Consider the following 23,067-nt stretch of genomic DNA (forward strand, 5'->3'; position numbering starts at 1 on the left):
CTACTTGTGTATGATGTTTTTTTTCTCTTTTTTTTTTATTTTGTTCATTCTGTCTGAAACTGTTTACTAGCAGAAGGTCTCTGCCAGTCCATATCTACTGACTCCATGGTTCCAGTCTGTTTAATTCAATGCGGGGTTGAATGTGGAAATGCGCAACATAATTTAGTTACACAGAGAGGGATGGATGGATGGATGGATGGCAGGCACGGCAGGCACGCATGCATGCACCAGGGGTGAAACTGAAGAATTTTTGCTACTAGCCAACTGGGCTGGATCAGTAAAAAAAACAAAATACTACCCCATATAAATTTTCAAGCATAAAGAGCAACCCAAAGCCATCTCGCCTTACAATAACTTTTTACACATGATAATTTATTATTTTCATATTTAATTTCCATAAACAATTTACTCATTCAGAACACCACATGGTCGGTAAACAGCCAATCCCTATCAGTCATCCAGCTATCCAAAAACTTATACATCCTGTTTTTTTTTTTTTTAAGCCAAAATGTCCATTTCAGCAATTCTTAGATCTAGCTTGTCAGTACTACAGATCTATTAAAAATCTTCGCTCGTACTATTCTCCTATTGGGTTAATACAAAGTATAAGAAGTTTAAAATGAATGCTAACACATTAACTTTGACGGCCATACATGCAATTTTTTACAAGCCAACGGAATAGTGTTCAGTTTTTTTGTACTCACCCTTAGTTTGAATTGCTTACCTTTACTTGCTTTAATATTTAGAATGTCTCGGTTTAATAATTACTGTCGGAAATGTCACTACAGTGCTGCAATGTTTAAAGTCTTGCTTAATATATACCCATTAAAATGTCCTTCATTTGACAATGGAAAAGTCAAAATGACGACAATGGGGAAAAATGACTTAATGTATGATAAATGCAACCAAAGTATAAAATATGACAACAAAAAATAAAAGCTATACAATGTTAACTTTCTAATCAAGTGTAGCATTACTCAAATGGATAAATAAATACACATTCATATAAAGAACCAGTTACGTTTGGACGTACGTTTTAGCTGTTATTCACTTCATAGTAAAAGGTCTATAGGCAATGAAGTAATACATATGAAATATTGCAATAATCAACAGAACAGAATCTCATGTTAGATTCTTCAAAGTAGCCCCTTTGCTTTGATGATACCTTTTCTGACTCTTGGGATATGTCCAGGTCATCTGTCACAGCACTCCATCTCTTTCCTTGTTAACCTTGAGGTGCGCTTAAGGTCATTATCTTGTTGAAATACGATCATCTAGGTGTGCTCATACTTTTGACTGGTGCTAGGTTAGGGATGTTCAAAGTATCTTAAACTAAGGATTCACCTACAACTAACGTATGCTCACATAAGTCACTCAGAAACAAGGATTGCTCTGAACAGACTGCGGCATCAAATATTTTAGTGTTTTTTTGGGGGGGATGATATTACTGGAATTTTGTCAATTTAAAACATCTCTGGATATCCAGCAGTTGCTCTACAGATCCCGTGGGGGCTCCTGGGCTACAATTTGAAATCCACTGTTCTGGATGATAGTCTTTTACATGGAAGAGTTGGTTAATAAAGGCTTACAGGTAAAATCTCATGATTGATTTGAGGTTTAAGGTTAAGCACAATCACACGTTACAGCCTGTTGACTGATTGTAGAGCTCTGGTGAAACACTAACGCTTGGTCAGTGATAGCCGCTGGTGTCACATGCCCTCCGTGGGGGTGTGATCTCCCTTGTTCCCCGTGGGCCACAGGCTGCTGCTCTGACAACATCCACCGAAAACAGGCTCAAAGTTCTTCATGAAAGACCTAGAGAATGCATAACCCATATTGTAATTTCAAGTACGGTCTTTTATGTAACCCTAAGTTTTATGCTGACTCGTCTTAAAAACATTGTATCTTAGAAATTTGACCACAAATGATATGAAAACAAAATATTTCCCATCTCTGGCAGGACAAGCTGAATCAGTCATAGCCTACCTTCTGTAGCATGTGACCATCAACAGTGTCACCAAAATGGCCACAACCACAGTTACCAGGGCAACCACTAGGGTCTGGACAGATGGCGCCTCAGGGCTCGCTATCTCTGAGAGACACAGACAGGAAGTAGGGATGGTATGCTTGGGCAGAGTGTAAGAAGTACGATTTGGTTGTGTTGGCGGCTACACAGAGATGCTTTATAGCGGATGCTGTGTCTCCTGTGCCGTGGCAGGACTGCTGTGTCCTTACCTGTGCAAGTGTAAGAGCCTGGTGTGTTGACACACTGCGCTTTGACTGGGCAGGGTGGCGCTTCCTGGGCACATTCATCTACATCTGAATCACAGGGTTGATGAATATCAGATTGTTTGCTTAGACAAAGCAACACATTTTAAAACAACAGGGTCAGACAGTCCCTGTTAAGCGTCTCATTCAGGGACCCAACGGTGACCCTGGGGAGCCAAACACGGCCCCCAAACTGATACCCAGACATAACATCAAACATGATTATATCACTCCCCTCAGCAACCGTTTAGTCTGCAGGAAAAGTTACCTTATAAATCATTTAAATTTGTTCCTGACAAACGGAGATTAAACTGCCTTTAATGGCTCACTTCCACCAAATTACATCCTCTAATACTTCCTCAGAGGCATTGCTTGGTAGGTATACATAAAGTTGTATGATGGTGCAACTTAATTTAGCTTTAGCGTAAGAGTAAATACGGTTGTTTGTTATACCACATTGTACTGTATGAGGTTATATACATATAGCTAGACTATATTGCTCCAGTAAATATTCATTCAGAAATTAATTTTACTTTGAGCATGCTGAATAAAGTAATAACATTTTCACTTGCCGGCGTTTTTTGACAAATTACTAATATATCTAGTTCTGAGGATTGATTTCAAGGTTATTGTCCCCTTTAGAGTACGATCCCAGTTTACAGGTGTTTTTTTTGAGTGCTTTACCTTGACAAGTAGGAGGAAGCTGACTCCATTGGTTCACGCTGGGGTCACATGTGATGGAGGATGGCCCAATAAGGGCATAGCCTGGCTGACACTGGTACATCTGGACGGAGCCACAGAGCAGAGAGAAGCCAAACTGCAGTCTGGGAATGGAACCACACCTGGGGTCTGGCAGAAAAGAGAGGGATGAGTGGATGGATGTGAAGAATGAGAGGATGAAGGGAAGTAGAAACATTGAAGCAGCTAGCAGAGAGTGGATTAGCAGAAGAGAATAAACTGTAGAGGAGCGTTCTTCAAATCTGGCCCTCAATTCCAAATCCAGCCCTTGTTTTCAGTTTGCCTGGGTAATTAGTTTAATAGCTACTGATTCTTATTGGCCAGAGGCTTCACACCTGGCTGACAGGTAAAGGGAGGCTGTAAAATCAGCAGCACTCAGACCCTGAGGACCGTGATTTGAATAGCTCTGCTGTACAGTTTGTGCTTCATCTCCTAGTGTTCCAGTCACCCAGACCTGTGTCAGGCTCCCTCCAGGCTGAGAGATTCAGGGAGGGGATGCGGGGGTGCGAGCAGGGCACCATGTCTCCAGCATGGGCAGTGTGGGCAAAGGGATCGAGGGGCACATGGCCGAGCCCAGTGTTGTCACAGATGATACGGGACAGTGACACCCTTTGGAGCTCTGCTCTCTGGGCACCAGTGAAAACCTCCTCTCTCTCCCACCAGAACCTGTCAGGGGAAAAAAAAATCAGCTCAACAATACTGACCAAAGGTAATTTTACTGAGGATGCAGGGGTGCAATTGCATCCCCTACTGGTCAGGTGAAAAAAGCTATTAATGAATTAATTAAATTATATTGCAAAGTTAATTTTGAAACTGTGGCTTGTGTTAGTTATATCAATGTGTAATAATAATGTATTGTAAATGTATTTACTATTTACTGTTTTTCTTTTACAAATTCATTTGGATGAATGACTGGTTAGGCTCACTCATTTTGCTGGTAGCAAAGTCTGAGAAGAATCTGTGAAACGTCATTTTGGTCAGAATCTGAAAAGTGTGTGATTTTAGAGAAAGAGAATACAGAGACTGCATGGGGTTGTTGGGTCTGTCCAGACCCTAGTGGTTGCCCTGGTAACTGTGGTTGTGGCCATTTTGGTGATACTGTTGATGGGTAGAGAAGCTTGTGTTTCATGCCATTGTCCTTTTGGATTATGGTTCTCCCTGTGGCTCTCCACTGGGTTCCCCAGTTCCTTCCAATAGTTCAAAGACATGCAGTTTACCGCCAGGGTGAACGAATCACTTGTACCCTGTACTGCCTAGGGTGCAGATGAAGATGCAGACACAGACAGGGGCCCCATAAAGGAGGGGGGAGTTAGGATGATTCCAAGGGCCCCAGAGTGACGGGAGCCCGAAAAAATTTGGAATATTGGTCTGGGTTGGGGGCCTAATACCTCTACTGGCCCCCCTGGATTCGTACCGGTCTCCGTCTCTAAGGGCGCGAAACTGCTTTCCCAGAAGGCAGCTGAGGAGGGGTCCCACACGGCCCCCAGGGAGGGGGGGCTCCGAGATGGCTCCCACCCACAGGTCAATGTTGTGTGGGGTCCCGTACAGGTGCAGGAGCTTCTGTGCCAGCTTGGCACTGCCCAGCATGCCCGCCAGCTCAGTGACGGTAGCCGGGACAGACAGGTCACACAGACGCCTCCATGCGCTGTAACCTGGCAGGAAGAGGAGGCGCGGCGTGAACGCGTGTGACCGCCTCACAGATTAAAGCCGCACAGAGATCCACAGCGTGAATCAGAGATGCTGGAAGGGGTCGAGCTACCGGGCAGGCCGTGGTCCCGCCCCCGCTGCAGGTTGAGCGCCCCCAGGTCCAGTGGTAGCCCCCCCTGGGCCTGGAACAGCCGCTCTGTCAGCTCCTCCACCATCATCTGACCCGGCGTCTGCAGCTTGGCTGGGTAGAGCAGCAAGCCTCTGAGCACAGGGTCTATACCTCCTGTAGAAGGGGGCAAAAGGGCAGGGGGGTGGGATTGGTGACTGAGTTAGGATGTTACTGGGGATATTCTTTGTGGTACAAACCCGGAGACTCTTTGTTACACTTAGTACTCACAATATGGACTAAAATGTTCTGTTCTTTGTTCTTTTAAAGACAGTCAAATCTGGCCTAGTCAGAAGTCAATGCTGTTTTGTTACAGCTTCAAGAACAACTCATTCTTTGCAGAGCACTTTCACACATAAACAGCAGAGGGTGCAATAGTGTGCATTTTCTGTGCCTTCCTCTCCTCTGCGGCAGTTCACCTGGAGATTAGCTGCTGATCTGTTTTCAAGGGTTAAATCATTGGCAACCTGTTCTTCATTACCAGGACATGGCAGTTAAATCGAAAAAATCTGCGCTTCCCAGCCTGGTTTCCCAACATTTTTGCTTCCTCTCAACTCCGTGCAAGACCACATTTCTGTCGACCGGGAGCTAGAAGGGAGCAGAATTGTAGACTGTCTGTCAGGGAGCTGAGAGGAAGCAAAAACATGGACTGACTGGGGGTCTCTGAGGACCAGGGTGGGAAACACTGAACTAAGAGGGTGAAGTTAGCTGACGGTTGTTTGATGTTTTTCTTCTGTCTACACAGTTGAGAACTTCCAAACCACAAATGGAATGATTCTTCTGTGACTCACTGTCTCCTTCTCCGGTCTGGTACAGTTCCCAGACTTTCACTCAACATTATTAATGAATCCCAGACACCAAATACCTCCTTGTTTATTCTTGATTGTTCAACGTCTAGCATTTATGTTAATTGTTTTCGCTAAAGTTAATCATTGACTAGAACCATGCTCCTGTTTATGCTTTTTCGTGATGTCATTGTTTTCTGAGGGGAAAACCCTGCTGACCATCTACAGAAGGAAAATGAGCAAAGCAGTGACCAATCTGGAAGCAGATCCACAAAAAAAGGAGAATTGTAACCTAAAATCTCACAATTATTCCTTTTCACTCCAGCAAATATGAATATATTAATCTACTGGCAGCAGCCTATATCCTTGTCTGGAGCACTGGATGAAGGGAAAGTGAATAAAATACAGTGCAGTCCAAGATAATTTTTGTTTTCGTCTTTAATTTTTAATTCCCTTTCATTCTAAGCTCATCTCTGTTTTCATATCTGACCTTTTATTATAGTACAATAGTTTGTTTTTTTGTTTCCAGTTACGATACTCTGAATCGCTAGAACATCCACATGGATCGATGGGCAGATTTGCTTGTGTAGATGAATTAGTGGGGAAAAAAAAACTACCTTCTTGCACGACCCTCCAGGAGGCAAAAAGTGAGAGGTGCAGGGGCAGATCGGGGTGGTGGGAGCTGGGGCGGTAGCCGGGGTCTAGCCTATTCACCACGGGGTGCACAGTCACATGGGCGAAGCGGAAGGCTGCTGTGGCGAAGGCGTTGGCGACGCTGGGGTCCGTGTCAGGCTGGTAACTCTGGTAGGGTGGGAGAAGCTCCAGATGGGCCTTCTGCCCAAGCACACGGGGCAGGTAGTGGTCCCATGTCAACACCTGGACAGAAGGTGTTGGAGAACACACAGGAGTGATTATACCATTATGTTACATCACATTATACTATACTATACTCAGTAGTGGAGGAAGTACTGAAACTTAGTACTTAAGTAAAAGTACAAATATTCTGCAAAATATGTACTCAAGTAAAAGTAGAAGTGCTACATCAACAATCTTACTTAAGTGAAAGTACTATAAGTACTTACTTTTAAAATTTACTTTAATGTATTTTTTTAAGTAAAAGTACTCACACAATGGTTTGTCTCAACGTCTGGGGTGTGACATTTTGTAAAAGAATAGTAGATATTAGGGATGCTCCGATCAGGATTTTTGCCACCGATACCAAGTACCGATTTTTTTGTCATGGTGATCGGCCGATACCAAAGCCGATTCTGATCCAGACCGGCGATGACATGACTGCGGCGCCAAAACATTTACGTCCCCACTCATCGTGTACGTCCTCACGCATTGACGTCATCAATTGTGATCGGTTCCTAAGATCGGCCAAGTTTAACGAGTACCGATCGAGTCATAAAATGTGATTATCGGCCGATACCGATCTTCGGCCGATCGATCGGAGCATCCCTAGTAGATATATTGACTTAGGCCTCTACTGATGTCATTGCTCGTAAAAATTACAAGCAACTATACAGAATATGTGTATTGGAAAGTTTGGTGTGCTTATTGTGCGTGCACTCTGCAATACTGTGTGTACCCTAACTTAGAATTATGTGGATGACAAGTTATCTATACTATAGGTATTACCCACTAATATACCATTAAGATAAACCAGTCAGGACATGATATATCTTTAAATCATTTATGTACTTGCAAAACTATTCAACAAATCTCTTAAGAGCCGATGTTGGCTCTTGGTCCATGTTGAATGTCTCGTCTACTTGAAATCAAGCCAGTCTACCAGCTCCTGCTGCTAATTGACGCGCGCTCTGCCCTCATTGGAGCTAATTATAAAGCCACCTGATTGGTAGGAAATGGCAAATAACGCCAGAACGCAATAAGCTAAATATTCCTTCATGCAAGATTTTGAGGAAGTTGTGCTCATAAAATGTAACGACTAACGATATAAATTGTAGAAATGTAGTGCAGTAGAAAGTACAGATAATTGCCGCAAAATGTAATGGAGTAAAATAAAAAGTATGCATTATTATTTTTACTTAAGTAAAGTACAGATACGTAAAAATGTACTTAAGTCCAGTAACGAAGTACAAATACTTTGTTACATTCCACCACTGACTATACTATACTATACTTTATTATTTGATCTGTGATCCAGAAGAGTTGTGCCCTCAACTTCTCCAACAAATAATTGACGAGGAACAAAGACAACTCAGAAGACCACAAGTGAACAATTGAACTACTTCACTGGCCACATAGATATGGACAGGACAGGACGGATGGAGAGGACAGAGAGAGGAAGAGAAAGGGAAAGGGGAGGGACCTGATGGACTGCACCCAGGATCTTGCGTGCCTCCTGGTACAGTGTCTCAGGACTCCAATGGGGGTTGAGGAGGTGCAGCTCCTGGGCCAGTCGGTTGTGCTCCCTCAGGAACAGGGTGTGGAGTGCAATCATTCCTAAGTGCTCATTGGCCCGTGAGTCTCCTAAGTGGCCACAGGGAGGCAATGTAGTCGAGGTAACAACTGGCAACAATCAGATCTTAGTTGGGAGCATATTTCATCTAAGGAAAATTAATTTCCTTTATATCGTTATCCATAGAACCTTCCGGATTTGTACCTACAAGGAGAGGCTTAGAAGGTCTTAACACATGTCTCCTTGTTCACTGTGTTGGACCTGGATCTGCATACACCTGCCATGTCGCACTCAGGTGACCACATTCCCATACCTGCCTGGAAGCAAGACGTAAAGTTGCTCAGGTCTGCAGAAGGTTCCAGATCAGTGGAGTGGAGCCCTTGGCGTGGGCCGCATGGGTCTGGGCGGGAAGGCTGGCGTGGCAGGTATGGCATGTAGGCAAGTCCCTGGTCAGAGTGCAGGAGGTTGTGGGCCAGCAGGCCGAAGGGGCTGGAGTGGTTACGGAGTGCAGAGGCCAGGGGGCCCGTGCTACCGTACACCATGCTGGCATCCACGAAGGAGGTGATGGCATTGAGCTGCTCGCGGTGGCACAGCGGCAGCACCTGGCAGCTGGGGGCTGAGCGGAAAAAGGGCATGCAGCTTTGGGCAGAAGCACGGGGGTCTGAGGATGGGATCTAAGACGGGAGAATAAAGCCATAAAAAAGACGCTTGTATCCGGACATGAATGATAATGGTACATTCCGGTCCAGTTATCGCTTGAAATGACCTAGTTTGAGTTTTAATACTTGAACTAAATTTGTGATTAACTTGACCCTTGTATGTATCAAATTTTATAAGAGATATAAAAACCCAGGCAGGGCTGGACTGAGTTTAAAAATTGGCCTTGGACTTCCAAATATAAATTTTGTCCCCCACTATAAATTTTGCTGGCCCACATACGCATTAGTGACGGCCACAACGATGCTTCATGAACCATTTGCTTTATTTTCTGACCACTGGATGGATAGCTTAGTTTAGGGCAGGGGTGTCAAACTGCAGTCCTGGGGGGCCGGAGCCCTGTGTAGCTTAGTTCTTTCCCTGTTCCATCACAAATGATTCAGCTCAAGAGCTTTGTGGTAATTAGTACAAGGAGTTGAATCAGGTGTGTTAAATGAGGGTGAACCAAAAACTGTGTAGGGCTCCGGCCCTCCAGGACTGGAGTTTGAGACCCCTGCTTTAGGGGCATGCTTTGAGCCTTTTTTGAACAGAGAGCACCATCTAGTGGGGTCAGAAAGTACAGCAGATGGTTAATGAAGTGTCATTTTGGCCATTATTAATACACATCTGCCCACCGGGAAAAGGCTTGGAATGCCAGATAGCCAGACCAGCCCTGAATTGATAATGTTAAATGACTGGAAGAGCAGCGTTTTCAACTAGACGCAGGGGAATGAGAGAGTGACAGAGGTCATAGAATCAAAGGAAGAGAAAGGTAGGAAAAATGAGAATGGGATGCAGACGAGACCTGTATGGGGAAGCATGGGGTGTCGCGGCTGCAGGTGTGGGTGCAGTCGACTCCCGTGTGGAAGGCTGCTTTGCTTGGCGTCTGAGGGGTCAGGACCAGGTCATGATCAATCCACTGGCCCCATTCCACCAGCAGGTGGGACAGCGAGGAGTCTAATGATATGTCTTCATTTTGGGTGTACAGGATCTGCTGTGACACGGCACGGACCTTGGGAAAGAGAGGCAACGGTAAATTCTGTTAGGGTAAATTCCATGTAGGGTTAGCACTTTCAATCCGACGGAATAAGCGACGCCACCCCCTAAGTCCCTGCCAATAAAATTTTCTAAGCAACGGGTGTGTGTGTGTGTGTGTGTGTTGGGGGGGGGGGGGGGGGGGGGGGGGGGTGGGAAATCGCATAGTCTATGTTAATTGTTTTAGTCCGGATTAAAAAAATATGGGACAGATTGCATCCTGTATTGGCTCAAAACGGGACAGTATTTTATTTTTAAATATGAGACGATGCCATTATATATGGGATGGATGGCAGTTCTAATGTTTAGCGCTGATACTACACAGATGATGGGAGTGGATAATATATTTCCAAAGTGGATGGCTTTCATCATTTTTTCCTCACAGGCAGGGTGTGGATGGCCATACAGTATGAGCCCTGGGTACATCTACAACTACTGTGGGTACTGTAGCTACATGCTAACATGACTACTAGAACTACTGTGGCTAAATGCTAACATGGCTACTGATAGAAATACTGCTACAGGTGGGAAAAAGGTGATGACCCTTTACTAAGGAGGGTTTACTAAAGAAGCTGAACAAAATGGGGAAAGCACAAAATAAAGAGGCACAAGGGGTTAAAAACAAACAGGGAAAACAAGAACAAACTACGAGTAACACAACTGGAAAGCAGGGCAGGAACAGAACTAGGAGAACCAGCAGAGTAACACAAAATAATCACACAATGACTCACTAAGGAAAAGAACACAGGCAGGCACTTAAATACAGACAACCGGGCTAATGAGGGGGCAGGTGTGGCACATGACGCAAAACAACCAATCAGCAAGGACACAGGACAAGAGGCAACAGGCAGAACAATTAACAAGTACTGGCACAGATAATTGGGCAACAGGTGGAACTAATTACAAAGACAATCACTGGACTAAGAAGTTTAACAAACTATAAAAAGTAATCTGAGACTAGGAAACCTGAGCAAAGTAGAATAATTACAAAATCACAAAGGTACAAAACAGAAACCAAAACAACACAAGAAACACCAGAAACAACAAAAATTCAAATAAGCAAAACATATCAGGTGAGGCTGGTTTTAAGCCTCAAACCCATAACCTGCAGGTTTAGTCTCGGAGCCACATGCTCAGCCCACTGCACTATGTAACAATCCCAGGAGCAAACAAAACACAAGGGCTGATGGAAGCCACAGGGAGGAGGACAGGATGGCCAGTAACACCTGCTGGCCAAACGGGGAGGAAACGCGAAGGATAGGGCTGCCCTTATACTGTCAGGGGTATAGCTGCGACTGACAATTCTCTTGGCACTATTGCTGATACTACAGCAAGCGTGAAGAGATGTCAGAAAGCAGACATAGTATAATGTTAGTTAGTGGCTGCATTGCTTAGTGTAACAGGTGCAGGAGAATGAGCAAAGCTGTCAGCCATCTAACGACCCACTGTCCTTATATAACTCGTAATACAGTATACATACATAATGTATATGTGATAGACAGCTACATTATCGAGGAACACCCAAACTGACTTGCGTCCGATGGTCCCGGTCCAAAATGTGAACGCAAGTCTGTATATTATGCTGTATATTATAGATCAGTGTTTTTAAAACCAGTCCTCAGGGACCCCCAGACTGTTCACATTTTCTCTTTTCTCCCAATTCCCTGGGAGTTAGGAGAGAGCAAAAATGTGGACTGTCTAGGGCAGGGTTATTCAACTCACGGTCCTCGAGGTCCGAGCACTGCTGGTTTTCCAGCCTTCCTTTACCTGTCAGTCAGGTGTGAAGCCTCTGACCAATCAGAATCAGTAATTATTAAACAACTACCTGGGAGAACTGAAAACACGGCCTGGATTTGGAATCGAGGTCCAGAGTTGAAGAACCCTGGTCCAGGGGTTAGTTGGAGAAACACTGATAGGTGACCTATAGCAGGGATACGGGGACCCATGCTATATATGCTACGCTGGGCTAGTACTCACCGGGGGGAGGGTGAAATTATGGTAACCATACTGGAGATCCCAGCCTCGAGGAACCGCCCTCCCATCCTGGTACTGTGGCGGCAGCCAGCGGGTGTAAGCGGTGTTGGCTGCCCCCCACAGGGGGTGCTGTCTGAGGGAAATAGAGACATGGCCTTAGAGTATTGATGAGGGCCTCAGTGACGCAGCAGACTTTCTGTTAGCGTGGCGGCACACACCTGTTGTTACATTCCCCGCCGATGGTGCGATAGCGGTTTGACAAGCAGTCCGTCTGGCAGAGGGGGGGGCGCAGCTCGGCGGAGCAGCCTGTGGCGTGCAGCAGCTCATCCATGTCCTCCCCGCTCAGCAGCTCTGGGGACAGCAGGCCTGTCACACCACATCCTCCCAACAACCATTCTCACATGTCAGCACATAGTTCAGCAGACGGGTGACAGTTTGGTGATTGTGTTTGGGAAGTTTCCTGGTCTATGAGTCTCGTTCAGTGACGTTAACACCCAAAGTGAGCATCATCTGGGATCTCAGTACCAGTGAAGTTGTGCTGGGTCATGCTGTGGGTGTAGACCATCTCTCTGATTAATTCCACCGTGGTGTCCAGCAGCTCTGCTGCCCGCACGTGGGTTCTGGTCCGTGGCCCCGCGTGTTTGAACTGGGACAACAGGTCACTGGGGCTGACGGAGCCCTCTGACAGGAGAATCTTCACCCTGGGCCACACAGAGAACAACACCAATAACAAGCAAATAACAGATCACATGACACAAGTGACACATAACAGAATATCCAGAATTTCTTCAGCGCCCTTTATTGTTCAACGTTAGACAAGCTAGTTCAGATAAGAATGTTTGTGTGAGAAAGTTGGGATAAGCAAACAGAACCATTTGTCATGCAGACTTGGCAGCGAGAAGCATGTTGATTTAGACTGCTTTCCGTCTTTGGGGTTGGACAGGGACTAGGTAGGGTTATGCTGATGCTGAAAGTGGAAACATGAGCCAGGGTACAGGAATAAGGCAGCGGAGAAAACAAAGAAGCACGGAGCTCCTGTGTCACAGCGGAATATAGAAACGACTGAAGTGGGAAGAGTGCAGATGCTGTGGTGATATGGTAACTTGGGGCAAAAGAAAATAGATATTACAGAAAAGAGGAGACAGGTGAAAGTGATCAATACAAATAACCACAGTTACCCGTGTCTCATTCTCATGCTTCCCCAGCTCACAGTATTGCCATGGCAATTATAAACTTCATCTCCTTTGCATTTTATAGGTCCTATAAAAATTCCTGGTCCTACTAAAAGAATAGTTGTACGACAAAAAGACAATATTCTATTTATTTAATTGATCCACATTTTTTATTCAGATTCTGTACACAAGGTATGTCTTTTTTTACAGTAGAACATAGCACAGTTTTATGTATGGGCTGATTTATTTTTTGCCAATTAAGTAATCTGTGCTCGAGGCAGGGATTACAGCCCTAACACTCACCTCTCCCTAGTACGGGCGTATGCGGCATTGGTTAGCTCAGTGGCTTTCCTAAGAGCTTCCTGTAAGAACTTTGAGCCAGGATAAACGCCCCCTGCTGGGCACACAATGCACAACGCTTGTACACAGAACACCATGGAGCACTATCACTTTATACATATGGCAAATTGTGCACTTAAATTTCTTCTAAACTTTGTCAGCTATATACCATTTAGCCAAACACACTATCACGATGATGCTGTTATTACTACATCTAACTTTTATAAAGATTAATCCTTTTTAAGAAAAACAGAGAATACCTGAGGCATTCTGGGATTTGGAATGGCGTATAGCGGCAGGTAGTTGGGGGATGACCAATGAGAAAGCCAGAGCAAATAAGGAAGAAGGTAGCTGAAAAAAAGGACTGACATGCTATACCACAAATACATCATCAGGCTGAAAATACATCAGTAAAGAGACATGCTGCCAAAAGACCTGCGACTGAAGCTAAGCAATGCAATATTTAATTTACAGATAATTTAATAAATCCAGTGACTTAATGCAGTGCTGTCAGTAGCACAAATGACAGTTATTAGTTCATAGCATTTGCTCATTAACCGTTAGTTCAAAACATCGCCGTGTTTGACAATTTGGTTAATTATTAATCCAAAGCATTTAGTTAACCTTTTTGGTCCCAATCTATTAAAGAGGTTGGACTAATAAGATACTGAGTCTTACCATACTGAGTCTCTTTCTGCCAGCTTCTTCGTCTCTCAAGAAAATTAACTGAGAATTTTGCAATCCAGAAGCAAAAGATTTTTTCATACCAGAATGACTGTAAAGCTGTGTTTTAGTGCGATTTATGCCGTATGGTGGGATCCCTTAATAATGAGTGAAATGTATGTCTGTGTGCGAGTGTGTTTTCTATACATATATAGCTATGTGTTTGCCTTTAACAGTATGTCTGTCGCTTTGCATCGGTGAGAATATCTGCCTGTGTGTCAGGAGGGGAGTTCCGCGGTGCTCGCACGTCGACGCTAGTGCGAGACCTCTAGCCCCCCTGAGCATCTGTGTCTCCCGGTCAAGGGATCGGCTTTTGTACCTTGGCAGGGCTCACAGGTATGTGCAGAATCTACATCTCTGTCTGTGGTGACAAGTGTCTCACATCAAAACAGCAGTCGCCCCCCCCCTTCCCCATGGCCTTTCATTTACAGACCCCCTCTCTCCTACCCTCCATGGAGAATGTGTGTCTTCACTGTCACTGTTTCATCAACAAATCTCTCTCATCATTTCTCCCAGTAAGCAGGTTAACCACTGAACATTCAGCTAACTTGCCCTACGCCTTTTCCTTCCACGCTAAATCTTTAAATCGTTCTTACTCTGCAAAATGTAACTAGAACCTGTAATTCGGCAGGAATGATAGGTGATGGGAGTTCATTGTGCCACACTCTAGATCGTACTTTAGGCTTCCACTGGAAACTTCAAATACTGTCCCTAACCTTCAGGATTCAGGCAGCGGAGAAGAGTTCTGGCAGCTGGTCTGTTTAGCAAAGGGTGCATTTCCTGTTTCTCTCAGCATTGTTTCTGATAATCTGAGTAGCTGAAGTGGCTGCGATTTGATCTCGGTTGTAAAGTTGCATGAAAATTAAGGCAGTAGGTGAAAATTGGCGTAATGAGTGGGAGGACTGAAAGCATGACATCATAGTTCAGCCTGCTCTCACCTGCAAGCTGGGCCGCTCCGTATGCTCATGCCAGAACTGGAGATCTGATCGTCTGTCCGCCAGGGCTTTGAACATCGGTAGCAGGTGGGCAAGAGTGGAGTAAAGAGAACACAGAGGGCTCAAGAAGGAGGGCGAATCGCAGAAGGATGTATGGTTGAGAAATGGTCTTACTCTCTACATTACAGATAGTATTAAAGGGAGGGGTTGAGGGTAGTAGGGATTTACTTTGACTTTCATTGACCTTGACCTCTTCTTCTCATTCTCCCTCTGCCACCTGTTTGAAGTTCCAGGTGTGCAGTACATTTTAGACACCTGTTTGGACCGATGCAATCAAAACAGAGTTATGACAGGGGAATGGATAAAAGCAAGTTTATGTCTGTACAGTGTATCCACATATAGATAACTAATAATTATGTACCTGATGAGTGTCAAATATTTTTCTGCCCATTTTTTTTACACCATATTCTGATATTGAGACAGAAATGTACAAACCTTAAAAAAAACCAACTGTTAAAAACCTAATAATTTTTTTCGATTTTCAAATCAATGTGAATATAACTGAAAAGAAACCACACAGAGGTGCCTCTCAAACCTGTTGTGCTTTCAAAAAAGAAATTGTTTCTCTACATCTAATTAAGAATGCTTTACCCTCTCTATAAATGAATGTGTTGTAGTTTGATATTTCTTAATTAATTTCATGCAGCATTTTTAAGCTTGCGCTACACTGCTCTCAACCGTGTAACACGTCTAGTTTGTTTGTGTCAGGCTGTTGATTATTTTGGGCCATATAAGGATGTACTCCAAAGGTACAACCTCCCCTTGCAGTCTTTTGTATGATCAATCAAGATGACGTCACACAATGAGCTGTCATGGTCGGCATGAAGCAGCACAGGCACAAGGCAGAGGAACCCGACGTGTCCATCATCCACGCGCACAATCGGACATAAGCACGCACTAGGGGTCATTTAGTGATACTAATTAGATTAGTCCAACCAGATCATATATTTTGTGATATGTACTCATTTCTGAGTAGAAGAGGCTGTACACAATCAAAGTAGAGAATGTAGATATAGTACATTGTAGATAAGAATGGAAAATGTTTATTTAAAATAACGCATGATCTCAGTTATATGGTCAACTTCTTTTCCAGCTGCAAGATTTAGTAGCTTTTCTCTGATGTAATATTTTATTGAAAACTCTCTTCTTTTGTGCCGTAACTTTATATTGGATACATAGTGAAAACTAAAAGTGAAAGACTTTCATAGCAAGGTCACTGCAGTGCAATATCACTTCAAATGACTCATTTATTCTGCTGATATAAGGGATCTCTTACTGCCAGCACATTTCCCGAAAGTGATCTGAAATTCCTGCAAAAGGAACTGGACTTTGTCCTGTGTATATTTCTGGGCCTTATATGCATGCTTCCATGCACCACTGTGCCTTGTGACCACAATTCACCAACCTGCATGTTTTTGGACTGTCAGGGAAAACCCACACAAACAGAGCAGGGATGGGATTCGAACCTCCAACCCTTTGGTTGCATTGCAGTCTTCTCTTCTACTTAAATCAATAAAACATGCATGCATTGGACTGTATATATTACTGCCTCTTAAAACTCCTCTGAGTCAGGCAAGATTAGATCTGCAGCGGATTTAGGGTTCAGACTGACGGCCCCAGGAAGAGAAGCAACAGGACAGTACAGAAACTCTGCAATAAGTCTAAAAATAGTGCAAGACGTAGTGTGAACTCATACAAAACAGTATAAAACAATACAGATGGCAAAATAACTCGACTGTTCTAGCAACTGAGTATAGTTGCGTAACAGGGTATAACTGAACAACAGTGGATTTTCCATTGAGTCGTTCCAGGGTTTCCTCCTGCAGGATTTTACATGGCCATACCCAACCCGGATAGCTTGGCCCGTTTTACCTTTTGCTTGATTCGCCAAATGGAGGGAAATTCCGTCCCTGTGGATATAAAAGAAAACCCCAGGTCCGGACCAGGCATATTCTCTCCAGTTTCTCCTGCTGCTCATCAGAGTGGACTGGCAGAATAGCTTGCAGGCATCAGGTGAGTATAGAGCCTCCGATATGCATACAAGACATGGTAGAACAAGCGACCCTCCATAAGAAAATCATAAAAAGCTGTATTTATTAAGCAGGTTGTCATTTAAGGCTTTCATACTCACTGCATTTCTTACTTCTTACAGCTACTGACTGAAATTCTGAAGGCCTTAAAAAATGAAGTTGATACTGGCAGGACTGGTTCTGGTTCTGGTTCTGGTGGTGGGAGCCCAGGCCCAGTTGTACAAATTACCCGGGCAAGCCTTCCAGGGTAAAATGTTTCCTTATTTTCAATCTCCTATTGATTATTGTTTTATCGTCTTCATTGTGCAGGTAGCAGCTTTAACCCAAATGGTTTAGCATCATCATAGTAAGAGCAAAAACTATCGGGGGATCGGACTGAATGCCTAACAAAGGCACGGATGTGGTTACTTTGAAACCAGAAAGAAATACACTTTGTCAAGATCTGTATTGTTTATTGGTATCTCTGTCTCATTCAAGGTTCGCATGACATGTGGCGAGCTTATAGAGACATGAAGAAAGCTAACACTATCGGCGCTGACAAATACTTCCACGCTCGGGGCAACTATGACGCTGCCAATAGGGGTCCTGGGGGGAGGTGGGCAGCTAAAGTCATCAGGTAGGGCAATATCTGCTGTGTCTCCATGACGATAGTGTTGCCCTTAACAAACGATTCAGCCTGATCCAGACTTTGATTAGCATTTGACAGAAGACATTTTTCTGAAGTGGGAAAAATAAGAGAACAGTTCCCCTCTTCAGATCTGTTCATACAACCTTCATAATACGACCACTCAGCCACCTGCTGATCAAAGTCAGGTCCGGTTACTGGATGTGTCGTAAAGTTTGGGCCTAAAACCAACCTCCATCTTCTCTCTCCTCCACTTTCAGCAATGCCCGTGAGAGGATACAAAGAATCGATTGGCGTGGGGAAAATGACGAAGAAGCAGACCAGGAGGCCAATCGCTGGGGACGAAATGGGGGAGACCCAAACGTCTACAGGCCTAGAGGACTCGACAGCAAGTACTGAGCCCCACAGAATTTTACGTCTGCTAAGAAAGCCTGTGCTTTGCTTTGCATGAACTGATCTGGACACACTTTCATGAGGATGATAACATTTTCACTAGACTAAAAATGCACACTGCATATATGTATTAACCTTGCTGCCTATTCATTTCCTTATCAAGCATCTAATATATCATGAGAAATAATGATGGACAGAGCCATGTAATAACTTTTGTGCCTTGTGTCAAAATTAAGAACAAACAAATAAACATGCTCTGAAATAACTAGTCTCCATGTCTCTTGTAATCTTTCTTGCTTTAGAAGGAAGAATTCAATTTAAAAGATGATTACTATATTATGCATAGTTATGTAAAGTTATATTTGAAAGTGGATTCAATTCTAGAAGATGATTAGGCACCCCTCACTTACATACAAGCAACAGTGTAATCAATTCTGAATGAAGGGCCTTATCGAAGTGTGTGAGAAAACATTTATAATACAAAATAAAGTGAAGTCAGCTGATAAATAACTCAAACTCACCTAATTAGCAACAGATTCTCACTTCCAACATTGACTGTCCAAGGCAACATTCCATCCCTTAACCACATTGCCATCTAGTGCACATTTCCTGGTACTGCCAGTAGATGAAGCATTTGAAGAAAGCATCATGCTTTGCTTTGGGACTGTGTGGAAGCCTGTGGCAAAATGAAATGTGGGTGGACTGAAGAATGAATTCTACTATAAATCAAAAATATTAGACTGCAATACTTTAAATCCAGTGGAAAAACTAAATAATGCAAACCAACAATCCTGTACTTACAGAAACGAAACAAAAATTTAGGTCACTGAATGGTCTTCACAGTCGTCAGGTATGAATATTGTTGAAATTCGTTAACTGCATTGCATGTATAAATGCATACTGTAATGCATACTGTAAAACAACCACCATATCAGTTTTTGTGTGTGAACCCCTTCGACCAACAAAGTGCTGTCTATCGTGTTTTGTCATTGCATTCAAAATAAGTTCATTTTTATTGCAAATTTCAAAAAGTTAATTTTGACCAAAATCAAGCGGCTGCCTTCCTCTATCTTACAAAGACACACGCGACTGGGAGGATGTAGTCACTTCCAGTAACGGCTTTGAGACCTTGCCAGATCTGTATGCAAATTTAAATGCAGAGGTGACCAAACCTTGGTGCCAGTTGGCAGAATACTTGAGAATACCTGCAGGTGCATTTAGGGGTTTTCCCATAATTACTCAGTCTCTGTGCTGTACAGACTGTCAGCGGCACCACATGCCTATTTTCAGATCCCTAACAGTTTTACTTCCTGTAATTTCAGTTCAAATCCATTGCTCTGGCCTGTGACTAAGGAAGTTCCACAGTAGTTTATGCCATTGAGGAAATGAAGATATTTTTTGATAGAGATATAAATGCTGCAATGGGCTGGTACCCCATCCTGCATTGTTCCCTTGCCTTGCGCCCCTAGCCTCTGGGAGAGGCTCCGGATCCCCCCCGTGACCCTGAATATGACAAGCGGGTAGAGAAAACGGATGGATGGATGAAGTGTGACTGTGTGAGACCAGACATCAGTCAAAGAAAGTTCCAGCCACCTCTTAATTTAGAAGGATACAGTAATTTATAAAGACTTGCAGTCTTCAGGTAAAAGTGTGCTGACATTCTGACCTGCGTTACATCACTCAAATTGTTCATTATCTCAACACTGTGAAAAAACACATAAATGTATTGGCTGTGGATCTCAGTGTTATGATCCAAATATGCTCTATACCTAAAAAAATTATGTGAGTATATTTGTCACTAAATTTCAAGGTAACAGGTAAAGCTTACAGACTTTACATCTCAGCTCAAGAAAACAAGACAAAACATTAACGTATGATGCACCACATCACAGTCTCATATACAAATCTGACACCCCCATCAAAACCATAAAACTTTGGACACACTACAGAGAAAAATTAAAAAAGGAAAATATGTTATTAACAAAAGCATGTATCTGACCATCTATAATAAATTCTTTGTAATGCAATAGCCCAATTTTTGTAGCACACATTACATGAATATATTCATAGGGTAAATGTTATATCTCTATTAATAAAAGGCTAAATTATCTAGTCAGTTTCATACCTAAATAAGCCATGTAAGCAAATTGTTAATGTACTGCAGATGTTTTACTTAAATGTTAGGCGAGCTAACACGGGCATGTTAAGAACCAAGTGGTAACAGCATGCTACTGTATGTTACTGATACAACGATTAACTTATTGTGGGGGCCCTAACCTGACAGCAGCATGTACACTCAGGTGCTGCTGAGTTAACTAATCCAGGGGTCTCTAACTTAACCTGAGGGGTACTGACCAGTGACTCCAAAACAGGCAACTAAAGCTATTTGTTGAGCCGAAAGAGAAATGAGAGACACAAAAAAAATGATGCAAAATCAGTAATCCTGTAATCAGCATGCAGGGTGTCGGAGGTGAAGTTTGTCAGGTGGGGGGAAGTTTATCTGTGAGATTATTCCCAAGGTGGGGTGCAGCCCTGATTTCTGGAGCCATAGGCTGTAGTACAAGTTACTGGTGTGAAATTCACATGAGAACCAGGTCTATTTTCATGTTAACATGGAACATAGTTATGGACATTGCCATCATCTACATACTGGATTAACCAGTTCGGTTTTAAATCATCCTCACATGCATCACGAAACGGAAAGCAGGTAATAGCACAACCAGTCTAACATGCCCACCTAGTTCGTAAAATTCCACCATTTTCCACAGAGATGGGGGAAATGACCAAATCCACCAAAACAATCCAGGCACATAAGCTATATAAAAAGCATGTGGCAGTTTGTAAGCCTGCATCAAACACAGACAATCTTCACACTGCAATCAGAACTCAGGTGCTCCATCAAATTAGGGTCGGGATCAGTCTAGTCGGCAAGTCAAAAACAACTATTTTTTTTCAGCTAAATTCACCAGCTCATTCCATGTGCTTCATCCGTAATGCTTATGAAATTTTGGACTTTCCCCAGAAAAGTTCTTCCGTTGTTGCCTTATATGGGACTTGCAAACCTGGACCAGCCTACCTGGAAGAAAACCCTGGTTTCGCGGATATAAGAAAAGCTACAGGTCTCAGATCAGGTATCTCCTACACAGAGCATTTGACTGCACTGACAGAGAATCCTGCAAGCACTGGGTGAGTAAAGAACCTCTTGTATAGACTAGGGCTGTCAATTGATTAAAAAAGTAACTAATTAATCACACAATTTGAAATAAATTAATCATGATTAAAAACATGATTAAAGACTAAAGCTTGTTATAATGTATATTTAAATGTAAAATCAACTGCCAAATTAATGTAGAATAATTACAAAGTATATTTCAGATATAACCATGTCGTAGGTCATGAATGACGAGTACAAAAAAATGTCTATTGCAATCATTAATGATTTATATGGTTGCCCCATAATGCACTGTACAATGATGTCATAAATCTCATTGTGTTATTTTTAATTAATCGCATTTGATGGGTTAAGAAGTTCATTTTGACAGCCCTATTATAGACACGACAGGTAGCATCAGGTGAGTAATGACCCTCTGTAATGAAATAGTGAAAACTCTACACGTTTAACAGGTAACCGTTTAAGGTTGAAACATTACAAATTAAATATTTCGCAGCTGTAACCGTTCCTAAACAAATTATTGTGCAAAAGTTAGACAATACTGATATTTTAGTTACATTTGGAAGACGCTATTAATTAATATCATTACTACCTTTCTTATACTTTTGACTCAAATTCTAAAGAAGAAAAATGAAGCTGGTACTGGTTGGACTGGTTCTAGTTCTGGTGGTGGGAGCCCAAGCCCAATGGTACAAATTTTCCAGAAAAGCAGTAAGATTCACCAAAGAAGTCATCCAGGGTAAAAATGCTTCTTTATTTTAACTCTACTCTTCCATGTTGTTTTATTGTGTTCATTCTGCGGATAGCAGCTTTACCACAAATGGTTTACGGTCATAGCGAGAGCAGAGCAAAAACTACCAAGGAATCAGACTGAATGCTTAAAGGCATGGATGTGGTTACCTTGAAACCAGAAAGAAATACACTTTGCCAAGATCTGTATTGTTTATTGGTGTCTCTGTCTCATTCAAGGTTCGCGTGACATGTGGCGAGCTTATTCAGACATGAAGGAGGCCAACTGGAAGGACTCTGGCAAATACTTCCACAGTCGGGGCAACTATGACGCTGCCAGGAGGGGTCCTGGGGGGAGGTGGGCAGCTGAAGTCCTCAGGCAGGACATTATCTGTGGTCTCCATGACGATTACTGAATGCTTATCATCCAAGGCTCCCTTTGTAATCGTACTGTTCCAGACATTCAGGTCATTAATGTAGAGTTAATTCAGTGACCAGTGACTCATGCCAATCAGACTATGTGGCAGAGGGTAGTTGCAACAGTGTTGCCTCTTCTGAGACCTGACCTTACAAATTAATTTAATTGGTTTACTTGCTTCACCACCAAAAGCATAGTAGACAAAAGCAGTAAAAACTGATAAATGTATATTGTAGTATCTGTGTATAACTCTTATTTCCATCTCTCTGCCCACAGTGAGGTTCTGCAGTCATTCCTGGGCAGTAGTGGGCGTGGTCACAAAGACACTGCAGCAGCCCAGAGAGCCAGTGAGTGGGCCCACAATGGGGGCGACCCAAAGCACTACAGATCTAAAGCCCTCCCCACAAAGTACTGAGGTGCAGAGCTCAGCAAAACCCTACAACTCCCAGCATTCCCTGCCACCTGACCGAACCCTTCTTTGCATTCTGAAACAAACTGTACCGGTCATTCATTTGACTGCTTATTAAAACCATACGGTTATCTTTTCTGCAACGTCTGTCTAATGTACACTAAATCCTCAAATATATTCCAGGATTTCTGTAGGAGTGTGTGCGCTTTTTAAATTTGTATGTGGTGTCCAGTATATATACACTAGAACATAAGAAATTTACAAACGAGAGGAGGCCCATCAAGCTCGTTTGGGAAGAACTTAACTAATAGCTCAGGAGATAGCTAGT

The 23,067-nt window shown here is 43.2% G+C and overlaps 3 protein-coding genes across 3 annotated transcripts; 2 read left to right on the forward strand and 1 right to left on the reverse strand.

Annotated features, from left to right (window-relative positions):
• Positions 1 to 368: 368 nt before the first annotated feature.
• Positions 369 to 14,981, reverse strand: epx (eosinophil peroxidase). Its single transcript, XM_072718425.1, has 17 exons — positions 14,907 to 14,981; positions 13,506 to 13,596; positions 13,210 to 13,303; positions 12,260 to 12,435; positions 11,953 to 12,085; positions 11,738 to 11,867; positions 9,531 to 9,737; positions 8,343 to 8,703; positions 7,940 to 8,100; positions 6,222 to 6,480; positions 4,766 to 4,936; positions 4,421 to 4,658; positions 3,461 to 3,672; positions 2,953 to 3,117; positions 2,236 to 2,319; positions 1,987 to 2,092; positions 369 to 1,815 (listed from the first exon to the last, which is right to left on the reverse strand). Exons 1-17 carry the CDS (start codon positions 14,979 to 14,981, stop codon positions 1,710 to 1,712), a joined length of 2,769 nt encoding a protein of 922 aa, XP_072574526.1. The 3' UTR covers positions 369 to 1,709.
• A 1,849-nt stretch (positions 14,982 to 16,830) lies between these two features.
• saa (serum amyloid A) lies at positions 16,831 to 18,279 on the forward strand. Its single transcript, XM_072718327.1, has 4 exons — positions 16,831 to 16,976; positions 17,116 to 17,240; positions 17,471 to 17,609; positions 17,879 to 18,279. Exons 2-4 carry the CDS (start codon positions 17,147 to 17,149, stop codon positions 18,015 to 18,017), a joined length of 372 nt encoding a protein of 123 aa, XP_072574428.1. The 5' UTR covers positions 16,831 to 16,976; positions 17,116 to 17,146; the 3' UTR covers positions 18,018 to 18,279.
• A 3,290-nt stretch (positions 18,280 to 21,569) lies between these two features.
• On the forward strand, positions 21,570 to 22,953 carry LOC111848015 (serum amyloid A-5 protein-like). The gene is made up of 4 exons (XM_072718328.1): positions 21,570 to 21,583; positions 21,807 to 21,922; positions 22,153 to 22,270; positions 22,607 to 22,953. The coding sequence occupies exons 2-4, from the start codon at positions 21,814 to 21,816 to the stop codon at positions 22,743 to 22,745; spliced, it is 366 nt and encodes a 121-aa protein (XP_072574429.1). The 5' UTR covers positions 21,570 to 21,583; positions 21,807 to 21,813; the 3' UTR covers positions 22,746 to 22,953.
• The last annotated feature ends 114 nt before the right edge of the window (positions 22,954 to 23,067 follow it).

This window comes from Paramormyrops kingsleyae, chromosome 11, assembly GCF_048594095.1.
Source record: "Paramormyrops kingsleyae isolate MSU_618 chromosome 11, PKINGS_0.4, whole genome shotgun sequence".
In the NCBI taxonomy this organism is placed as follows: domain Eukaryota; kingdom Metazoa; phylum Chordata; class Actinopteri; order Osteoglossiformes; family Mormyridae; genus Paramormyrops; species Paramormyrops kingsleyae.